At 51.4% G+C, this 22,381-nt stretch overlaps 1 protein-coding gene across 1 annotated transcript; it reads left to right on the top strand.

Moving 5' to 3' along the window:
• Positions 1–7,325: 7,325 nt before the first annotated feature.
• Positions 7,326–12,436, top strand: TPBGL (trophoblast glycoprotein like). The gene has a single exon (XM_045022696.1). It carries the CDS (start codon positions 7,495–7,497, stop codon positions 8,584–8,586), a length of 1,092 nt encoding a protein of 363 aa, XP_044878631.1. The 5' UTR covers positions 7,326–7,494; the 3' UTR covers positions 8,587–12,436.
• The last annotated feature ends 9,945 nt before the right edge of the window (positions 12,437–22,381 follow it).

The following is a 22,381-nucleotide window of genomic DNA, read 5'->3' as shown; positions in this document are numbered from 1 at the left end:
TGAAGTGGAGGGGGGAAGTTGACAGTCCACCATGGAGCTGCTCTGAGAGCTGTGTTTGTGTGTGTGGAAGGGGGCACAGAATGGGACTAGCAGGCGGGTGCAGCAGGTCAAGACTGAGGGGCATTGGCAGAGCAGTGTACGGACATGCAGAACAGGAATAGCAAGGGGTGCTGCAGGTAAGGAGTGAGGGGCACCGGCAGTGCCGTGCGGGGAGCCTAGGTCTGGAATAGCAAAAGGGGGCTGTAGGTCAGGCCCAAGACCTGGAGGGCTGTGGGTTTGGAAGGGCTCTTTCAAAGGACGCCTTTGCGGAACAGCACGGGGCAGTCTTGGCCTGCACCGGGCCTGGGTCCAGCCAGTTCTGTTCTCTAGCTTTCATGACACTAAACTTGTGCATCAATTTAACCAGACACGTAGGGTCTGGAGGAGAAAGTGCCAAGCCTAGAAGCGGTGGGTGGTGAGCGATTGCTTAGGCATCACTTCATGTTTGTATTTTACAATTGGAAGGCAACGTGATGCATACAGCAGGGTCAGCTTGTAAATAGCCAGGAGCAGACAGTAATAGGAAAGTGCTTCCCTTATTCCTTGGGCAGAACAGAAATGGGATCGTGATCACTGATTGCTGCATGTTCTATTAACTCGTCAGTTGCCAGGACCTATTTCCGCATGTCAGCTCTCAGGTGAGCTGAGGAAGAGCTCTGTGTAGCTGGAAAGCTGGTCCCTTCCACCACCAGAAGGTGATCCACTAAAAGATATTACCTCACCTCCCTTGTCTCTCTGTCCTTTTTTCATCTCTCTGATAGGGCAGCTGGTGGTGTTGGGTTTTCTTGTCATAAAACCTTGGGGAGCCAGCTCGCTGGGTATTTGCTGACAGCAAACAAAACAGGGCAAACAGTGAGAGAGCTGCTTCCGTATTCACAGCTCTCTAAAATGCCATCTCCAGGATGTTCCGAATGCAAGAGATCTATCAGTGCACTGCCATCGGTGAGAGGCCACTTCGGGCAGCTGTGTCAGGGACTGCCCCTCGCTGCATGACTGCAACCTACCTCACCAGCTGCATTTGTCAGGGATGCTGCAGTCAGCTGTGCACAGGGTAAGATGCACAGGTGGTGGGGGAGGGAGGGAGGGAGATCAGCTTTTTTTTGGCAGCTGACCCACAGCTGTGGAATTCCCTTCTACCAGAAACCAGGATAACCACCCATCTTACCACCTTCGCAATGCAGTGTAAACCCACAGGGCCAAATCCCTTAGCTCCACTGCAGCCAAAGGAATTTCACTGATTTACACCCGAGGATCCGGCCCTCTCTCTTTACAACAACTTTGCTCCAGTAACTGCCCTTTGATGGCAATTAATAAATAAATTACAAATTCTCCTTGCAGGCTGTCAGAGCATTACAGGGGGAACGTGTGGGAAATACAGACTGAAGGCCATATCCTGCCCACGGTTACACTGGCATCAGTTGGATGTAATAGCACTGAAATCAGTGGCGTTATTCCTGATTTACAACAGGGTAACCAGGAGCAGAACCTGGTAGATCTGTCTATGCTCAAATACCACAGTGACGCAGGTGGGAAAACAGACAGAAAGTTGTGACTGCCATGGTGCGTGGTACTCGCATCTGGATTATTGCTCACCCAGCTACCAGTGAACATGCTCTTTCTCCAGTAATAATATCGGATATGTAAACAGGACAGCGTGTGCACATATCACACTGAAGTTCGTACTGTATTCATTAAACTGCACTTGATCCAGACAATGTCAGCATGGTGACTTGACCTCAGACTTGACCTGCCTGTCCCATTTCACAGTAGCATGCTGAGTCAGTCTCCTTGGCTCTCACCGAATTATCAAGGTAGGCTTCAAATGTTGTGGTTTGAGGGTTGGCTGATTTATTAGCAACAATGGGAAGATGGATCTCAGGCTAGCCAAGTGGAGACACCCTCTCTCTCCTGTTGTGTTCTAATGAAAAAGAGAAACACTATTTGAAAGGCGTTCCAGGGAACATTAAAACAAAACCCAGCTGCAAGAAACTTGGACATATTGTTCACAACAGCATAGAGCAAATCAGCTGAGTTGGAAACAGCCCTAGTACACGCTGATAACATGACCTCATCACCCCATCCTTAGGCAGCTGCACTGGCTTCTCAGTTATTGCCGGATCCATTTCAAAATGTCCCTCTCTGTTTTTAAAACCTTCAGTGGATTTGCTCAAATCTACTTCCTGGGCCTGCTGTCTACTTCCATCCCAGCTCCCTCTGCTTATCCAGCACCACTCTCCTCTCTGACCCTTCACACAACTTCGCCACTGCTGATGCGAGAGACTTCTCCTCTGCAGTTCTTTCCATATTGCAGTATGGATAGGTCTCACAATACTTGGTATTTGCTTAATGCCTCAGCTCTTGGAGTCGTGTGAATATGCAAAAATCTCAGCTTCCTTTTTTTTAAAAAAAGGAACATTTTAACCCCCGTTGTTGCTGAGAAAAGCTTCAACATGGGAGCCCTAAAGGCTCAGAAACAGCAGGCAAATCAAAAGAATCCAGGGTTTATTATATCTTAGACGCTCATGGGTTTTTAGCCAATCTCATTATTTGGGGGGGGGGCTGTTTTGTGATGTTAAGATTTGAGGTTGGTAATACTGCATCTAGCCTCCCTGTATTTCTCTGCTTCATCAGCTCCGCCGCATTTCAAATCTCAGCTGAACACACCTCTGCTCTCCCTTTCCTATCATAGAAGATCAAGACAGAAATTATCTTGCTGCAGCCCTTAGCCACCTGAGTACCCTCTATTCACTGGTTGAGGGGTGCAAATGTTTTCTTCTAGGCAGTCCACAAAGTTCAAAGAAAACCCAGTTGAGGGCTTATTCTTAAAGAGTAAACCCTTCACAAGGCCAGTTCCTCAGTTTGTCTGGTGGCTGTCATGCACTAAGGACCAAGCCGGGGAGATGCTGAGCAGCTGCAAGAGCAACAGGTCTTTGTTTCCCGTGGTGGGGGGAAAGTGCTCACCGTAGAGGGCTCAGGATGGGAGAACTTGCTTCTGTCGCAGAGCATGGCACAAAATGTGGCTGTTTCCCTGTCGGATTAGCAATCACCCCCGCTCCACAGGGAGGCTGACCCTTGAAGTAAAAGGATGTGAAGAAGAGGGCAAGAACTGTGCTCCATTGAGTGGTTTTCCTTGTATGTGAAAATGTGAGGAATAGTGACAATCAATACAGAGCACAAGCTGTACGCTTTGCAACCATAGAACTCTGGATGTGAAGCTGTGGAGGGGAAGTATCATTATCCCCATTTTACAGATGGGGAAACCGAGGCACAAAGTAACTTGTGCTGATGTTATGGAGACGTGCTTTAGTGAGACTCCTTTAGTTGACCATGTGGCTTTCCTTCAGATCTAGCTCATGCTCAGCTTCTCCGTTTATCCATATTTTCTCTGAGACTGTTGTTACCTATCTCACACTCAGGTCTTTGCCCCTGAGCTACAGCAGTGCGTGCAGGACTTGCCAGACAATCAAACCAGGCTGCCAGACCATCTAGCCCAGGAACCTGGTCTCTGTCAGTGGCCCAGTGCCAAGTGCTTGAGAGGAAGGTAGACGAATCCCTGCACTAGGCAGCCAAGGGATTATCTGCCCACAGAGGAAGTATCCTCAAAAGCTGAAGGCTGGCTTGGCCATGAAGCATGAGGGCACATAAGCTTTGGGTCTGTCCACTCTTCAAAGGCAGTGGATTTACATCAGTTTAACTGAGAGTGGAATTCAGCCATTTTTTCTTGCATGACCTTTAAAGTCTCACTCTGCTTAGAAGTGCACGGTTTCAGTTCAGCTCTGTTTTATGATCTTTAGACAACCAGGGAAGTGGTTCTTCCTGCCTTGGTTTCTATGGCAGGTGTCCCTTCTGCCAGGAGATACATAAATGACTAAAAGCTGCCCTGCGGCTTTCAGTCTGATGTCTAAAAGCGTCCCAGGGACTTAATGCAAATAGGTGGTTCTAAGCTACTGGCTCCCTTGTTTTCCAAAGTGATATTGATTTGTTAAATATAATGATTAGGAATGACAAATGGTCCTAATTGTGTCAGAGACTTGGAAAGAAGGCTAAGAAAAGACTACTGGAGCCCGGTCAGCTGGATGCTGCAATGCTGACTTGACATTATATAAACAGCATATGCCTGGCTTTCCCCGGTTCCTCAGTGTTTGAGATTATATTGGTCACCAGCTCCCGCTTGAATAATTCATGAAACATGATTATATTAAATATTTCCAGCTATTTTCTATTTAAAAAGCTCCATTTCTATCTCCGGCTGATAAATTAGTCACTGTCACTTTAAATATAGGTTTTGCATGGCCCTGACTGTCTAGATTTATGATAGATGATTAAACAGAGCAAGTTTTAAGGGTGAGCGGACTCGCTAATCTCAACCAGCGTCCGTGTTCAGAAGTTCAGCTGGGCCACTCGTAATTAGAAAAGAAGTGAAAAAAGAGCCGGTACGGGGAGAGGGGGGGAATCCACAATAGGCAAACCGAATACAAAGGGGCTGTGATCAAACGCGCAAAGGGGCAGTGAGTAGGGTGACCAGATGCCCTGATTTTATAGGGACAGTCCCAATTTTGGGGTCTTTTTCTTATACAGGCTCCTGTTACCCCCCAACCCCTGTCCCGATTTTTCACATTTGCTGTCTAGTCACCCTAGCAGGGAGAACGTCTGATGGGAAAATAAATAGAGCCAGTGGGTAGGAGGCCAGCCGGGGGTTGGGAGGTGCAGTTCTGAGCCACCAGGATGGCTGCCATGCATGCTGCTTTGTTCCCACCCAGGATCCTATAGGTAAACTGAGGCTGGTGGCTCCAGTAGCCCACAGTGCCCATCACATTTCATGAGGCGCTGAGCAGCTGGATGACAGGGAGTTCCCAGCCCCATTCCTGTTCCAGTGTTGACCCAGGACACTCCTCTAGCTGCTATGCCGGCTGCATGGCAGGTGCAGTAAGAGAAAATCCTCTGCTCTCCCTGGACTGTCACTGGGGCACCTATGCTCTGGCCATAGGATGTCCCCCTTCACCAGCGTTCAGTTCAGCACAGGGGGAGAGGCAGCCTTATACTGCTGAACACAGCGGTGCTCGTTTCTCTGGACGCACAGACCAAATCCTGCACGTGGAGGGCTAAGGGACCTTCTCCCTTCTTGCGGCAGCCTGCAGGGTTGCATAAAGCCTGTGCCAGGGTATAGGGCATAACAGTGCCTCCCAGAAATGCTCGCTGCTAATATAAAAATCTCTCCATTGCTGCATGGAGAGGGGTCAGCCACTTGCGTGGCACCTTCCAGCACCCTGCAGAGGACAGGGGAGACTCCCACAATCATGGCATCACTGCAGTGGTAAATCTGTGCGAACATTAATGCAGCCTTAGTCACTGCACAGAGGGCTGCCTACGCACTGGGGAAGCCTGTATGACTTGAGATCCTGGGATAAATGCCAGCAGCACCCAAGGTTTAGAGCTGCGGCCTTAGAGCTAGTAAGCGGCCAAATTCTACAAAGATCCATGGAGCTTGGCAGCCAAACCCCTTCAGTTTCCATGGGGCAGGGGAGGACCCCAAACTCCAGCGGATGTAGCTTTGTACAGCATCAAGCACAACAGAGCCTTAAGTGCTATGATAATTTACGTAATCATCATTTGGAGGAAAACTCTGCAAGAGGAATCTCAGGGAGCTTTTTCTCTGCCCATTTTTCCAAAGAGGGGGTGCATTTTTCCAAAGAGGGGGTGCCTTCATGGCATTTATCCTATGGACTTTATCAGAGGGATCCTACAGAACACCCCATGGGAAAAGATAGAGCTTGAGCTTTTAAAAAGCTCATTCTCGCAGTTGCAGAGAGCTGCTCCCTGTAACTGCCATTCACCTCTTCTCCTGCTGGCATCCGGAGTGCTGCTAGGCACTGCGAATGCAGCTCTGAGGTGAATAGATGGATGGATTCCCCACACCCACCCTGCACTCCACCAAACATTCAGGCAACATACGTATTTACATAAAAGCTGTAGATACAAACTCAAAGCACTAGGAACAAAACCAAGGAAGTCCCCAGCTCGAGGAGCCCCTGTCCTCATCTTTGTCCTCCCACTTAATCCCTCCCCCCCATGCCCATTTCCCTCACTCAGCCCTTGCTGTCTGTTACCTCCCTTTCGCAGTAACTCCTTTGCCTTTCATTGGAACCACCCTGGCTATACCCTGGTGCCTCTGGGAGCAGGATTTAACCCCTGCCTTGGAGTTTAGTATCAGAGGGATAGCCGTGTTAGTCTGGATCTGTAAAAGCAGCAAAGAATCCTGTGGCACCTTATAGACTAACAGACGTTTTGCAGCATGAGCTTTCGTGGGTGAATAAGAAGAAGTGGGTATTCACCCACGAAAGCTCATGCTGCAAAACGTCTGTTAGTCTATAAGGTGCCACAGGATTCTTTGCTGCCTTGGAGTTTATAATCAACTGGGAAGTGCCCTGCACCCCTAATGTGGTTATTGTGATAGGCAGAGCACCAGACGGAGGAGCAGTGGAGTGACTCCAGTCTGATGTGAAAGCAGAATCTGGCCCACAGCTAGGGAAATCCACAGAGGGAAATAAACCATCCAAAGGACCCCGTGCACAAAGACTGGCTAAACGCCTCCGCTCCAACACCCACGCAACTCACCCCTCTCGCCTGCTTCTCCAGAGCCTAACCAGCGGCGTGTTCTCCTCCCTTTCCAGCCCAGACGGGCAGCGCTGACCTGAAAGAAACTCTGAACCGCGGGCACCCCCCCCCCCCCCGCAGCGTGCCAGGGCTAAATCAATAACACCAGGAACCGGCCGCACTTTGAACAGGGCTAAAGAGAAAGGTCTCGCTGTGGGAGCGCAGAAGTGGCCGCTGACCGGGCAGGGATGAAATCTGTATCCCGGTGCCACAAAGCCAGTGGGGGGGGGGCTGAATCCCGGATTTCACCAGCCTTTCACGAGCTGCTGCCGGCTGGCACAGGCAGGACGCCTCGGCTCCCCTCGCCTCCGCCCCCCAGCGACAAGTGCCCCCTGGATCCTGTGCTTTGCCACCGCTAGAGGGGGGAGCGCTGCTGACACGCCCCGGGGGGGGGCAACCAAGAACAGATCGGGACGCCTCGCTGCCTCCTCCCCAGCTGGGGAGGGGGGTTAATCCGCCCCAGAGAAGGGCAGAGGCAGGTCTGGGAGCTTCCCGCCCCCCCGCCAGCTGACCTGCCAGTGCAGGGAGACGCCAGGGGACGGCGAGCGCCAGCGGCGGCAGCTGCCGGGCTGCGGGAGCGCGGACCCCACCCCCGCCCCGCCCCGCGCTCTCACTTCGGGAGCCGCGTCTCTCCCGTTCACACTTAGCAGCGGGCGCTGGGCGCGTGTGAGATGAGGCGGCCCGGGGCCGCCCGGCTCCCGCCTTGCGCTGAGCGGCCGGGGCTGTGAGCGGGATCCCCGGGGGCCGCTTTCGGAGTCCGCCCCCCCCCCCCCGCAGGGACTCGATGCCCAGGCGGGGAGCATGGCAGGGAGGCGGCCGCTGGGCGCCCGCGCCCTCTCCCTGCTCCGGTGGCTGGGGATGCTGCTGCTGCCGCTGCCGCCGCTGCTCCAGGCCGGGCAGGGCTGCCCGGGTCACTGCTACTGCTTCGCCACGCCGGAGCTGGACCAGTGCAGCTACGTGCGCCTGCAGGAGCCGCCGCGGGACCTGCCCCGCGGGGTGCGCAACCTCACCGTCGCGGGCGGCAACCTGACGGTGCTGCGCCGGGCGGCCTTCGCCGGCAACGGGAGCCGGCCGCTGGGCGACCTGAGCCGGCTGCTGCTGCCCCGCGACAACATCCAGGCCATCGAGGATCGCGCCTTCCAGGGGCTGCCCGGGCTGGCGGCGCTGGACCTCAGCCACAACCCGCTGCGCGCCCTGGCCGGCGGCGCCTTCCGCGGCTGCCCGCGGCTGCGCACCCTCAAGCTCAACCAGGCGCTGCTGCTGCTGGGCGAGGAGCCGCTGGCCGGCGCCCTGCGCAACCTGAGCCTGCGGCGGCTGGAGCTGGCGGGCAACGGGCTGAGGGCGCTGCCGGGCGCCGCGCTGCCGGAGGGGCTGGAGGAGCTGGATCTGCGGAACAACTCGCTGCAGGGGCTGAGCCCCGAGGAGCTGGCCCGGTTGGACTCGGCCCCGCTGGGCAGGCTCCAGCTCTACCTGGGCTCCAACCCGCTGCGCTGCGACTGCGCCCTGCGCCCGCTGCTGGGCTGGATGCGCAACGCCAGTTGGAGGGTGGCGGACGCGCGCAGCCTGCGCTGCGCCGCCCCGCGGGAGCTGAGCGGTTCGCCTGTGCTGCGCCTCCGCCTGGAGCAGCTGGGCTGCGGGGCCGGGCGGGAGCCGCGCTCCGAGGAGGCCGGCGAGCAGAAGGAGCTGGAGACCGCCTCCTACGTGTTCTTCGGCATCGTGCTGGCGCTGATCGGGGTCATCTTCCTCATGGTGCTGTACCTCAACCGCAGGGGCATCAAGCGCTGGCTCAACAACCTGCGGGAGGCCTGCCGGGACCAGATGGAGGGCTACCACTACCGCTACGAGCAGGACACCGACCCGCGCCGGGCCAGCGCCAGCCCCTCAGGGCTCTGAGCCAGCGTGCGGGGGCCACCGCCAGGCCAGAGAGCCCTGCCCGCATGCAGGGATCCCATCCGTCCAGACTCTGCCCCTGGCCCCCGGGGATCCCACTCCTCCACCCATAGCCCGTGGGGATCCCACCCCAAGCCCCCGCTCCTGGCCCTTAGGGATCCTTCCCCCAGTCCTTGGGGATCCCACCCCTCCACCCACTACCCACAGCCCATGGGGATCCCACCCCAAGCCCCCACCCCTGGCCCTCGGGGATCCTTCCCCCAGTCCTTGGGGATCCCACCCCTCCACCCACAGCCCTTGGGGGTCCCACCCCTCCACCCACTACCCACAGCCCGTGGGGATCCCACCCCAAGCCCCTACTCCTGGCCCTTAGGGATCCTTCCCCCAGTCCTTGAGGTTCCCATCCATCTGTCTACTACCCACAGCCCTTGGGGGTCCCACCTCATTGCCCAAGGAGTGTGTCCCACACACATGAGTAGGGCTACCACTATCCAGGAAATCCCCACATCCATTCATGGACTAGAGCATACCCCCATGCAGGAGAATATCTATTCACCCACGGATTATCTCATAAAACCTCACTCCACCAATCCCACCCGCTCCCCAGAGGAACACCCTCCCCCCTACTGTTGCCCACCTACCCATGGAACAACCCCCAGGAGAATACACTTCACCAACCCCCATCCTCTACCCAGGAAATGCCTACCTTCCACCCACCCACCCACTACCTGGGAATACTCCCCTCTCCCTTCATGCCTGACGGGGGGCACTTCCAACCAGAGGGTACCCCACTCCCCAGGACAACACCACCTGTCCAGGGAACACCCAGCAAAACACCCCTCCCCCAACCCTCACCCCCAGGAGGACAGCTTTTTGCCAACCCACTCAAGATAGCACAGGATCCATCCTCAAGACAGTAACGCCCCTCCCACAAAACTAAGAAAACTGCACAGGATCCCCTCCACCCCCGCAGATCACTGCACAGCATCCAGTCCCCAGGAGAATACATCCCCCTCAATGGTCCTGGGGATTGTGAATGAGAGAGCTACCTACCTTCAAATGAATAACCGGCATTAGAGACCACACAGGATCCATCACACCCACCCTCCCACCAGTGTTCTAGGAGCACGTGAATGTACAGGACTCTCCGCTCAGAATACACCCACAGTTGGGAATTCACTGCCTGCACCCTGAGAGGCCCTTCTCTCCCCACCCCAATGGTCCAGGAAACACCCAGGTCCATGCAGAATTAACTCCCATCCAGGACTATGCAGGAACCACTCCCGAAGAACCCCTCCAGCCCAGAATGCACGGGCGGGGGGGGAATGAATGTACAGGAACCCTTTTGAATGAACACATCCCTTTCAAAAGAAAGCCCTTCACTCCTCCAGGGTGTGTGACAGCACATGTTCCGCTGCCCTAACAGAAGAATCCTCTCCCCGTGTCCCATAGGATGCTCCTCCAAAACCATTGTCAGTGTCCAGGGAAGAATCCATGGGCCTGACCCCAGCAAAAGACCCTCCCATGCCCTGAAGGAGTTATGAATGCACAGAAGAGCTCCATGCACATGCAACTCCTAGTTACTCCAGGAGATTCTTTTAATTTTTCCTTTGTTTAAAAAAAAAACCTTCTGCAAGAAGCTAGAATACAACTCCCTGTGAATTTACTTTGTGCACATGGACCGTGGGGTGAGTTTTTACTTAGTGAGTTGCTGAAAGCAACGGGCTAGACGGTGTTAAGCTTGTTTCCTGGATTTTATTGGAGCCTAGACTTTTACCCTGTACAGTTGTCTTTCCTAGTATATTTCTAACAAATACAAAACTAACTTGATTTTTTTTTTGCTCCAAACACAGAGGAAAAGAAAACAAAAAACCCACAAGAAGTTACATGATCTGCTGAGCCCATTAATTTATTATGGTTTTGTTCCACAAAAATTATGACTTCTCTCAGGCACAAAATAATGCACCTGCACAACAACAAAAACTTCCCTGCAGGCTGTATGCATGTTGCTAAAGCACATGGAAGCAAGTCATTTCCGACTGCAAAGTATAATCTAGAGTCAACTGTCTCAGCAACCTTCATAACTGTTTAAAAAAAAAGGCTCTCAATATCTTGCACAGGTTTGCTTAGATCTGCGCCTGCTAGTATATACTAGAGCAAATATGCTGAAAGCTGCATCCGGTGTATTGTATGTTTTCTATAAAGCTTATTGCAATAATTTCTGAATACTTCACGGCTGAAGCAATGTTGTTGTTATTATCCATGTTTTGCAGAGCAAGGCCGTTAGGTGCTAAGTAATCTCTGTAAATAGATGGTTCCACATAAACTTCTGTGCTGTTGCTAGTTCTGTGGCTAGAAAAGCAGAATGGGTTTAATGGTTAGTGCACAGCATTTGGGTTCTGATCATTCTGACCCCAAACTTGCTGTGTGACCTAGGACAAATGACTTAGACCAGCGGTTCTCAAACTGGGGGTTGGGACCCCAAAGTGGGTCGGGACCCTGTTTTAATGGGGTCACCAGGGCTGGCGTTAGACTTGCTGGGGCCCAGGGCCAAAGCCGAAGCTCCACCACCTGGGGTCAAAGCCGAAGCCTGAGGGCTTCAGCCCTGGGTGGCGGGGCTCAGGGCAGAAGCCTTTGGCGTCAGTTTTGGCCCCACCAGGCTTTGGAATTGGCCCAGGGCAGTGGGGCTCGGGTGGGTTCAGGCCTCAGTCCCCACTCCTGGGGTCGTGTAGTCATGTTTGTTGTCAGCAAGGGGTCACCATGCAATGAAGTTTGAGAACCCCCAACTTAGACCTTAATTTCCAAAGTGGCCAATCATTCTGGGTTCCTCCCTGCTCCGCTGCCTAAGTACAGCGACGTCTTTAGCCTGCCCCCAGCTCCAGGTGCGGGTATCTCTGAAAATCAAGCTGTAGCTTTCTCTGAAGTGGGGCTCCTTAAAAGGGAGGCACCCAACATTAGCGGACCCAACTGACAATTTTGGCCTTAACTTGGTCTGTGTTTGCCTCTCGGTCATATCAGCATAACAACATTTACATACTTCACTGGAGTGTTGCGAGCCCTAATAAATTAAAGCCTGATCACAACGGAGTCGACAGCAGTACTCCCGCTGACATCCCCGGGCACAGGATCTAGCCCTCGCTGTTTATAGCGTGCTTTGAAATGCTTGGAAGCAAGGCAATATATATTATTATTCTACTCTAAGGCATTAGCACATCCAGGTCCAAAATCTGCAAGCTGCTCCATGCGGGGCACCCCGGTGGCCCCATGAGCCTCACTGAAATCCCAGGGGGAAATCTGCATTGAGCAGCTCTCAGCATAGGGAGCTAAGAGTCTCGCAGTCCTTGCTCAGGCAAATCTCCCGCTGATTGCATTGAGTAAAGAGCCCAGGCTCCGTGTGAAAAGCACCCTGCAGACTTGGGCCGTGGATCCATGCCTATTGAATGCAATGGCAAAATCCCTGCCAGCTTCAAGGGCCTTCATGCTCGTAAATCATACAGACGCTTTTGAAAATTTCACCTGTAGGTGCCTAAATATGAACTTAGAAGCCCAACCTTCAGCTCCCATTTCTAGAAGTGTCAGCCTCTCTCTGTGTTTCATAAATGGGGCTTTCTCACCGAGCAGCTCAGAAGCCTAAGATTAATACTTTGACAAAATATGTCTCCAAGTTTATGCAGCTTCTTCATTGCACGTGGCTTTGTCAGTTTGTGATACGGTTTAATCTAATTATGCCTGACCTGTCTGCCAGTAACTTTTTGAACATATTCAATAAATAAAGAAGGCAGAACGTTCGTGGAGCAAAGGGCTCTTGCTTCATGAAGCCGGAGATCTGAGATGCAAAGTCTCTATTTTCTAAAAAAGGTTTGTTTGTTTTTTCCAAAAATGTGGGAGTCTGTTTTTCCCTGCGCATCAGAGGGAAGGATTTTGTAGCACCAGCAGAGCAAAGCTGAGTGCTGTGCATGCCTCCAGTCACCTTGGTCCTTTCCTGCAGCACCTGCTCCCTACCATTCCTGAGCTAAGCAAACCCTGGCTTATTTTCAGCTGCAGGCCCAAGGGGCCGGATTCTGTAGCACAAATCCCATTGGCTTCCAAAGAAGCCAGAGCTGGTGTCATACATAAATGGAGAGTAGGATGAGGCCCGTAGACTCACTTTTACACGTTTATGGGAACTGCAAATTGAATGCCCCTTTGCTGCACTAACCCGCTGCACCACTGAGCTCCCCTGCTCCTAAAGGAATTAAATGCACAGTGTAAACCAGAAGGAATTTTGCTATAAACTCCCTAAAACAAATTAAAGGTGCCTGCTACTTTATCATCTTGAGAAACAAGGAATAGGCGGGTTTGTGATCCAGCTGGCAGTTGTAATAATAACACCGTATCTATGTTTTCCTGTGGAAGGGTGAACAAATATGCAGCCTCAAAATACATCTCATATCCCTGTAAATTTCATCGTCTCTAACTCTCCCTCTTCCCCATGTTGTTTTCCTGTCCTTGGTGTGCTGTGTAAGAGCCTGATCCCACAAACCCTCATTCACATGTGTAGCTCCAGTGGGCTCTGCGAGATCTGCATACAGAGGGGCTCAGATCCGCAAAGGTAGGCTCCTCACTTCCAGATACCTTTGTGCATGTGGGCCCAGGTCCCTGTACGTGTCGAGTGGGATTTCCAGTGACAACAGGAAAGTTGCCGTGTAGGCCTGCCCAGTGAGCCTAGGTACAGGCCCTGGCCTGGGACTGGCCTGGGGGTGAACCCCCTGCCCACCCTCAGTTTAAAGAAAACTCCAGAGGGCCTGCATCCCCCCTTCCTGCAGGATGGTGATCAGGCCCCTTGGCTTCAGTGGTTCTCCCCATGTGAGTACGGGTGTGCAGGGCTGGGCCCTGTTCTGTGGATGCCAGTAAAGCACAATGCTCCTTTTGGATTCTCTCAGTTCCTTGCTCTGTTTCCCACAGAGCTTCGCTTGCTGGGGATCCCCAGACACTCACCGGCGAGCTGCCGTGGTTCTAGAGCTGACAGAAAGTGGGTTGCAATGATCTGTATTGCAGGGTGTCATTTGCTTGCATGGATAGATTTCAGCTTATTTTGAATGATGGTTTCACTGTAATTTCTTTCGTTCCTTAATGCTCTGGGATTTGATTCTTCTCCCACTGAAGTGAATGGGAGCTCTGCTTTCACTGGGAGCAGGACTGGGCAGCTGGTGTGCAGATTCATGGTGTCTGTTTGCCCTTCAAGCCATAGCTTTGCTGTCCAGGCAAAGCACTCTGGGTAAATTAGCGCTCCCATGGCCTGATTCTCCTCTGACGTGGCTGGTGTAAACCAGGAGTCGTCACTGAAATCCAGGGAGTGACAGCGGTGGAAAAACTACAATAAGCAAAAGCAGAATCAAGCCACTCCCCTTTTGAGGACAGACTCGAACAATCCAAATGCTGCATCTCTCTGTGGCATTCCAAAAACTCCCCGAAAGGAAAACGCACCCACAGAGCTCAGTGCACAACAGCAGCTGCGGGAAGCCAGCCCAGCTGCCACAAGGCAGAATGTGTAGTCTGTGAGATTGACAGTGGGTTATTGTCAGCTTAGTTTTTCGTTTGCTAAAAAGAAACCAGCCACGGAGTTTTCATATGAAAACAGGTTTGGGGGAAACTGTGTGTATTTAAATATCTGTAACCCTCTGTATGTGGGTGTGGCCGGCTCCTCAGCTGGTGTGAATTGGCACAGCACCAATGAAATCGGGTGCTATTCCAGCTAACACGGTTATTGTATTGCAGTAGTGGCTGGAGGTCTTAGTCAAGAGTGGGGCCCCATGATCCTAGGTGAGCATACACCTAATGAGACAGTCCCTCCCCTAAAGGGCTTACAGTCTAAATTGACGAGACCAACAATGAATAGGAGGGGAAACTGAGGCATAGATCGCGGGGCGGTGACTTGCTGAACGTCATACAGAAAGTCAGCAGTATTAAGATTAAGAACCCAGGTCTTCAGATTTCCCGTCCAGTGCCCTGTCACTGGAATACGTGAAGATGCTATGCCACCTAACACCAGCTGAGGATCTGGCCCGTAACATTTCAGCCATAACACGCAAAAGAGTTCCTCATCTTCGGTATCTGCTTTCTATTAGGGAAAAGTCCTTCAGAATTGAACAGGCCGTGGTACGTCTTCTATCGTTCTTTTGGCCCAGCCTAGAGAATGTAATGGTGTCACAGCCCTGCGCTGTAGAGTTCTGTAGCAGGCTGCAAGCTCTGACAGAAAGGAGCTCATTTGCCAACACATTTCACAGAGGGATTCCCACAGGTCTGATTTCTCCATGGTGTTGCACCAGTTTTACATCTCTATGACTCTGCTGATCTGAATGGTGCTGAAGTGGCCTAAATCGGATGCAACTGTGGAGAATTAGATTCAATCTCTGTTAAATTCTATTGGACTTTTCCATAGGGGTTTTCATAGCCACCCATCCAATTGCCAACACTTCCTATGCAATAATATCACAAGTTGGGGGTAGGCAACGGGCCAGCCATTCCCCACTAATTGTCCCACGGCTGCTGGAGGCCCAGAGGTTCTCCGATGCAGCAGAACAGGGTGCCCCATCCCCGGGCAATGGAATTGCAGGCTCTTGGGAAGCCCATGCAGAGGACTGTGTCTATGGAGATTCGATGCACCCTGTAAAGGGGCAGCTGCAGGTCACAGCTGTTCACGGAGCCACAACGGGTCACATCTTGCTCTCAGTTACGCATTGAAGTGCACTGGCCACTAACAGCTGTAGCCTGCATTCCGCTCCTTTATTGGGCTGGGAGCTTTTAAAACAAATCCATGGGCTGGGGGCGAAGCCCCCTTTCAGCTGAGGTGTTAGAGAAGGCAGAGGCTTGGGTGATTTGTGCCTGCCTGACTAGGCTTTCCCAAAGGCAGTGCTCTGGGTCGGTGACTAACAGGAGGCAACATCACAAGGACAGTGCATTTCTCTGTCTTGTGTCTGCACCACTCCTGGTTTCACTTTTCCTCTCCTATTGTCTCTAACCTGCAACCCCCCACAAAACCTCTTGCCTCTACGCCTGCTTGTTCGCACACACACACCCCGGCTCTCGGCCACTGCCCCACCTTTCCCCCTCCACCTCTAGCAGTCAGCATTTGCAGCCTCCCCACTGCTTGCTGGTACCATTAGCAATAGACAGAGGACTTGACTCGCTCCTGCATTTTAGAACCACTCCATACATGGTGGTGGGGAGGAGAAGAGGCTGTCAGGCAGCCGGTTCCAGCCCCAATACTGAAGGACAATCTGCATGAGTGTCAGAGTGAGTTAGAGCAGCCATGGGGCTGCTCTCACTTACGCCAGTTGGGGAGCTCCATCCTGCCCTTCTCCCGGTACACTTCCTGCCCTGCAGAATTTTCGGCTGGCCATTTACAGCCAGAATCTGGCCCTTCTGCACAGCCTGAGTAGCACAAAGAGCCAGAGTGGACTAGAGAATCTGGCCTTATAAATAGCAGCAGCAAACATGGCTATAGCAGCAGCAGTTCTAGTGTCTCAGGCCAGATGTGTTAGCAGCAGTAGGCATTAGATACAGAGAGTATGTCTATACTGCCAAAAAACCCAAAAAGTGACAGTCTCAGAGCCCAATCTACAGACTCCGGCTCGCGCTACGGGGCTAAACATAACAGTGAAGATGTTCCCACTCGGGCTGGCACTTGGGCTCTAAAACCCAGCCAGGGCGGTGGGTCTCCAGCCCAAGTGAGAACGTCTGTACTGCTAGTCTGAGTGTCACAGCATGAGCTGCTGTGGGGATTATTTTGCAGTATAGACACCCTAGGGGAGGGTAAAAGCCCTTCACATCTAATGCAATTAGCATCGCTATGGTCTGAGGGCACTTCATGCCATACGGTTGCACAAGGGCAAATGGTTCGTGACACCGGAATGGCATCGTGCACTTACAGGGCAAAGCTTCAGCCTGAGCTGCCTACGGCTCCTCCCTGACCCTTCCCACCGATTGATTTGTTGCTCTCCATTTGGGCCCCAGATTTAGGATTTGTAAACACAAGGGTCCATATCTTCCTGGATTTGCCCACAGTGAAGATCCTCCATGCCTGGATCTCCCCACTTCTGTGTGCACGTAGGGTGTAAACCACCTCTGGGCACTTCCCCTTTCCCTGTCGCAGACATGCCATCGGGTCCAGGATCCATGCATCAATAGACAGCAGAAATGTGCATTGCACCAGAGGCGAATCTGCAAAAAGTTAATGCAGCCTAAGGTTGCCTTGACTTTCGCATGGGGGCCCCGTGGCCTGTGTGTGGGTCCCAGATACAGGAGTAGCTGAGGGAAAACTTGCTAATGCTGCTCCATTGCACCACTCTGCCAGGTAGCCAAGATGGGGAACTAAAGAGCCCTTACACAGATAGCCATCTGGGGGAACCAGAGATCTTTGGGGGTCAAACCCCAGATTGTTCCTTAAGGGGACAATCCAGCCCCTTGCTCCCATGACAGAGCCAGTTGGGGAAAATTCCATGTAGGGAACCTTTCAGAATTTCCCTCCCATGAGATATTTATTGGTGGAGGTGGGAAATCTAGTTATACAGCCCATGAGCAAAAGAGGCGTTTCCATGGACTTGTGCATGTAAAACATCAATAAAAATAATGCAGCATTTTGGCTGAAACGTTTCCCCTGCAGGGTTGGCTACTGGAATTTTGCAGCCTGGTGTTGCTGCAGGAGAACCCGGGGAGAGAGACAATCTGGAGAGAAAGTAGGAGCAAAAAAGAAACTGACTGGACTATTTTAATACCCAATGCAAATCAATAACGTAATTTAAAAAATAGCCAGCATCAGTGATAAGGAATAATGTACAAATTAAAAACCCAGTGTTTACCTTCAGGCGTCACAGGCTAGAGGATATTTTTAAAGTACAATCCCAACAATAACCCTTTCATTTGGAATTGTAACTGGCTCGGCTAGTTTTCATATTGAGATTGTAAGGCAGCCCTCAGATTTCCACGGTGCCATCGTCATCGCAGATTCAGATACGGGACTGAGAGTCAGCAGACACTGTCCTTGCTCTACCGCTGAATTTCTGTATGATGGCCCTTACCACCTTTGTGAAGTGCTTTGATATCTGTCTGCAGATAAGTGTTTGTTGAGTGGCAGAGTTTGTAGCCTCGGTCTTTAGTTAATGCCTGTTGCTGGACTGTTTATATATTACACCTACATGGACAGTACATGAATCATCCTGTTTACATAGGTGTGCATTGCATGACATAGTCAGCACACTGAAAAGATTGTGAGATGTGGCAGTTCATTTAAATAATTTTTATAATGGATGGTGCCCCTGAAACAGATAGCTACAAAAATCAGACATACGAGCCAATCCTGTTCCCAGTGAAGTCAGTGGCCTGGGAGACAGCGTTCCTTGTGCTATGTTCCCAGTTCCACTGTTGACTTAGGGGCTGATGGTGCAGTCATGGCCATGTGTTGCACCCCTCAGTGCCTCGGTTTACTTACCTGTAATGTGGGCATACGAACATTTAACCGCCGCACAAGGGGGGGTGTTCTGAGTCTCAGATAAACAATGCTTGAAAAGGGCTTCGAGAGCCATGGCCAAATGGCGTGATTTCATTTTAATGTGCAGATGATTAGTCAATGTTTGTACGGTACTTTGAGGATACAATGTGCCACCCGATAACAAGGTTTGGAAGTGCTTTGAGCTCTTTGCATAACAATTGATTACTGTTTATTAAATGAAGCACGTGGCATCTACTCACTTATCGACCCGTCATGTCAACAATAAGTCAGTCCCAGGGCGGGAGCTGATCACACCTAACGTGGGTTGGCTGCCAAGCTTCAAAGGAAACCAAGTCTCTAAATGGCCACAAGTCCCTGCCTACTCAGCCAGAGGGGAGTGCACCCTCCTGCTAAAATACCAGCACAAGGCAGCAGTGGGTCCAAGGAATCCTGGGAGGTAAATCAAATGGGAGTTTCTTTTCAAGGGTGGAGCGATGGGGCAGTGGGGGTAGTCTCTCAACCCCACAGATATTGGAGATCTCTGAAGAGAGCTCCCCACCCACGAAGGGTTGAGCCCTCCGTTGTGCTGCTCTGTCCCGTCAGCGTCAGGCTGTAGCTAGTCAGCCTGCTCCCAGGAATGGTGCAGGCAGGGAGCATACGTTAAAATAATGCTGTTCCTGTACCACATTTCTTGTTATGGAGGGGTGTGAGGCACAATGGCCAGGTGGTAGGGAAAGGAAAAAAAACTTGTGTTGCTCCCTTCGATATTCAGGAGAAACCAGAGACTCAGATCTCTGTGACTGTCTGTTTTGGCATCATGCACATGTACCGCACACACTCCCTGGGTGTGGGGTTCTGTCCCATCTAGTGGCACCGAGACCACTTAGAGAGAGAGATAAATGTATTTGCTCTACTGCCTTAGCTAACAGTCAGGTGGCTTTTAGCTCATGCGGTAGAGGCTCGCACTAAGCTGCAGAGGTCCCCGGTTCGGTCTCACCCACCGACAACCAGGGCCTGTCGGTGTTACACACACACTAAAATTTCCCCTAACACCCCCCCTTAGTATCACTGCAGGATATGTGCGTTGTGCAACACTGTACTGTACATCCTGCACAGGGTATAAAGTCAGGGTGAAGCTAAGCCGGGCAAAATGGAGGTGCTGCCATTTAGTGAATGGAGCACAAGGCTGAGTCAGGACAAAGTTCAATTCCCAGCACTGCCATTGCCACACTGTGCAACTTTGGGGCAGTCATTTCAGCGCTCTGTGCCTCGGTTTCCCTATCTGTAAAATGGGGATATTCATGCTTCCCTGCTTTGGTAAAGAGCTTGGAGATGGTGGTGTTGTTTTTTAATTGCCATGCAGGTCCAGAGTCATCTTATTAAGTGGTGGTGTTAGGTCAGCAATTGGAACTTGCAAGCGGTACAATGTGACTTGCTTGGTTAATTAACCAGACTCGTGCACTGTGAATCCTTCTGGCTTGGTAATATCATTTTGCAAAATATGAACCCCAAGTGTGGCAAATCAGCATTTTTAATAGCATTAAACGGTTCCTGGTCCTCATGTGTGAATCTTTACATTAGTTAGAGCAGTGTTAGGTCAATGCTGGGCATGCTTTTGAAAATCTCTCCCTAAATACACTCTGATGGAATATTCAGGCTTGAAATTATCTGATGGCATAAACTTGATCATACTTCATGAAGATTCTGGAACCAAGCTACCTTTCAAATGGAAACCAGCCTCTTCTAATGTTCAGCGACTCTAATCCTGCCTGCAGAGCAATATTCACATCTTTTGTGCACCCAAAACTCCAATCAACTTCAGCAGGTGTTTTGGATGCACAAGATTCGCACGGCTGGGCCCAACAACGTAAGTGAAGGCTCTAGAGTTTGATGTAATCGCTGAATTAATATTTACATGAAATATTGTCATTGTAGCATCTTCTGTGCCAATGTAACACATTAGTTTAATGCTGTGTCCATCTCTCCCTCTCTCTACTGGCTGGCCCCAGTGACTATACCAGCCAACTACAAATGTGCACCGAAAGGAATTGCTCATTTACTTATTCCTTTTGCTCAAGTGGCAAAAGCTCATGCTTTAGATGCTGAAAATCTCAGGTTAGATCACCGTGGACATTCATAAGGTTGGTATGTATAGGCAGCATGAACCTAATTCTGCAAGGTCTCCTTATGCAGAAATCCTATTAGAGCATGTCTACACTGGATTTCTGTGCCTTGAGTCACTGGATTGCTAATTAATCCAAAGGTACAAAAGTCTAGTAAAGACAAGGCCTTGGAGCCGGTGGTCATACATGCCAGTCCATTTTACTTTTACATCAGCGTAAGCCATGTGAACTGAAACCAAATACAGGAGACAGTGCCTGGTGCTCCTAGGGATCCACAGAGATTTAGCAAAAACAACGAGGAGTCCTTGTGGCACCTTAGAGACTAACACATTTATTTGGGCATAAGCTTTCGTGGGCTAGAGCCCACTTCATCAGATGCGTGCAGTGGAAGATACAGTAGGAAGATATATAGATATATAAACAGTACATGAAAAGATGGGAGTTGCCTTACCAAGTGGGGGATCAGTTCAGATTTAAGTGTCTGAAAAGCATTTAGTTTACACTGACTAGGGAAACTGTTGTTTACTGAACAGATCCCTCTTGAATGCTCAAGAAGTATTTATGGAAGCTTTTGTAGGCAAAGGTACAGTAGGGCCAATTTGGGGCTTGGGACACTTCACCGTATTTTTCGGTGGAAATCATCCCTTACACAGATCAAGGCCCCATCAATAGCTTGGAGCTGGAGTTGCCTGTGGCTAGAAACACCCGTTTTAGATATTTGAAACCTGTGGACGGTACATCGGGGAAGGTGCAGGACTCTGTGCTACATGCAACGGAATCTGCAGCAGGGTGCAGCGTATGGAAATGTGAAATGTGAGGCCCACACACTCTGTGCCTACTCCCCTTCCTGCACCTGCCTGGAGCAGATTGATGTTGGAGACGATATGCATGTTTTTTAAAAACACATTTTCCCCAACACTAAGACAGCACCTCACAGGGACACTAAGACATCCTCCTCACTCCATTTCTCCCTCGCCCCATGTTGCGGCACCTTGCGTGTTATTTGTCCAAATCAGATTAAAAACGCTGCAAGGCTGGGACCTTGGCTGAGCAGCTCACGAACGCCTCCCACAAATTGGGGCTTGGACATGGGTGCACTGGCTGCGACTCAGCCAAGACAAGGCTGAGGGAATTCTTAGAGGTTGCAGAAGCAATCAGAAGAACTGGCAAAGGTTATTTCTAGTGCTAGCAGCAGGGGGTAGGCCTGCCCTTTGCCCCATATATTGCCAACCTAAGCGGACTTACCAGTGCGGCCAGGGATGCAGTAACAACACTGACCAATCAGCCCTTGGCGAGAAGGTTCTAACTTTTTCTTTCAGATACAGACCTCAGCAGTTACCAGGGCCTTCGTTACTCCAAGGCAGGGTCACTGCCATGCATCTGCAAGGCGATCTTCATGGGCTATGCTTAAACCATTCAGAAGTTTCAGTCCATGCAGGTTGATGGTCTATTTGTTTAGTGGCACTTCATGCAAGGACCACGTTACACATGTGCTCCGTGATCTGCCCAGGCTTCCAATCTTTTCCTTATATAGGCTCCTGTTACCCCCCACGCCCATCCCGATTTTTCACATTTGCTGTCTAGTCACCCTAGAGCCAAGAAGGCTATTGCTGGGTGTCACTGGAGCCAGGGGAGAGACTGTTGCTGTGCCAAGAACTGACTGAGGTTTGCGTGCAGTGAAGGCAGTGGGAGCAGCCACCACCTTTGTTGTTTGTGACAGTGCTATCAGGGGAACCATAGACTCATAGAATCGTAGGCCTGGAAGGGACCTCGAGAGGTCGTCTAGTCCATCCCCTGCACTCAAGGCAGGACTAAGTATAATCTAGACCATTCCTGACAGGTGTTTGTCTAACCTGGATACTCGGGATCTCCTTTGCTGTCAGCAGCATCAGCTGCCCCGACACACAAGGGCATGTTGCCTGTGCCTGAGTAACGCGGGCAGGAAAGGGGGGTTACAGCTGTAAGACCAGCCCTCTCTGCCCACACTCTGCACTCCCACAAAAGGGCCAAGTTGTTACAGCCTCCCCTTTGGAGACCTGTGATGCTGTTGCCTCAGGACTTGTGACAAATCACTGCAGATTTCGGTTGGGTCAAGCCAACTGAGGTGTAGCGAGGGCAGACGTCCTCTTGAGGGGCTGGGGGTGGCTGACTCCCATTCAGATAATAGGGAACACAATACCCCTCCTCAGAAGGGAACGCACCAGGC

This window comes from Mauremys mutica, chromosome 1 (assembly GCF_020497125.1).
Source record: "Mauremys mutica isolate MM-2020 ecotype Southern chromosome 1, ASM2049712v1, whole genome shotgun sequence".
Taxonomy (NCBI): domain Eukaryota; kingdom Metazoa; phylum Chordata; order Testudines; family Geoemydidae; genus Mauremys; species Mauremys mutica.
The sequence above is the reverse complement of the archived record's forward strand: the minus strand, read 5'-3'. Positions and strand labels throughout refer to the sequence as shown.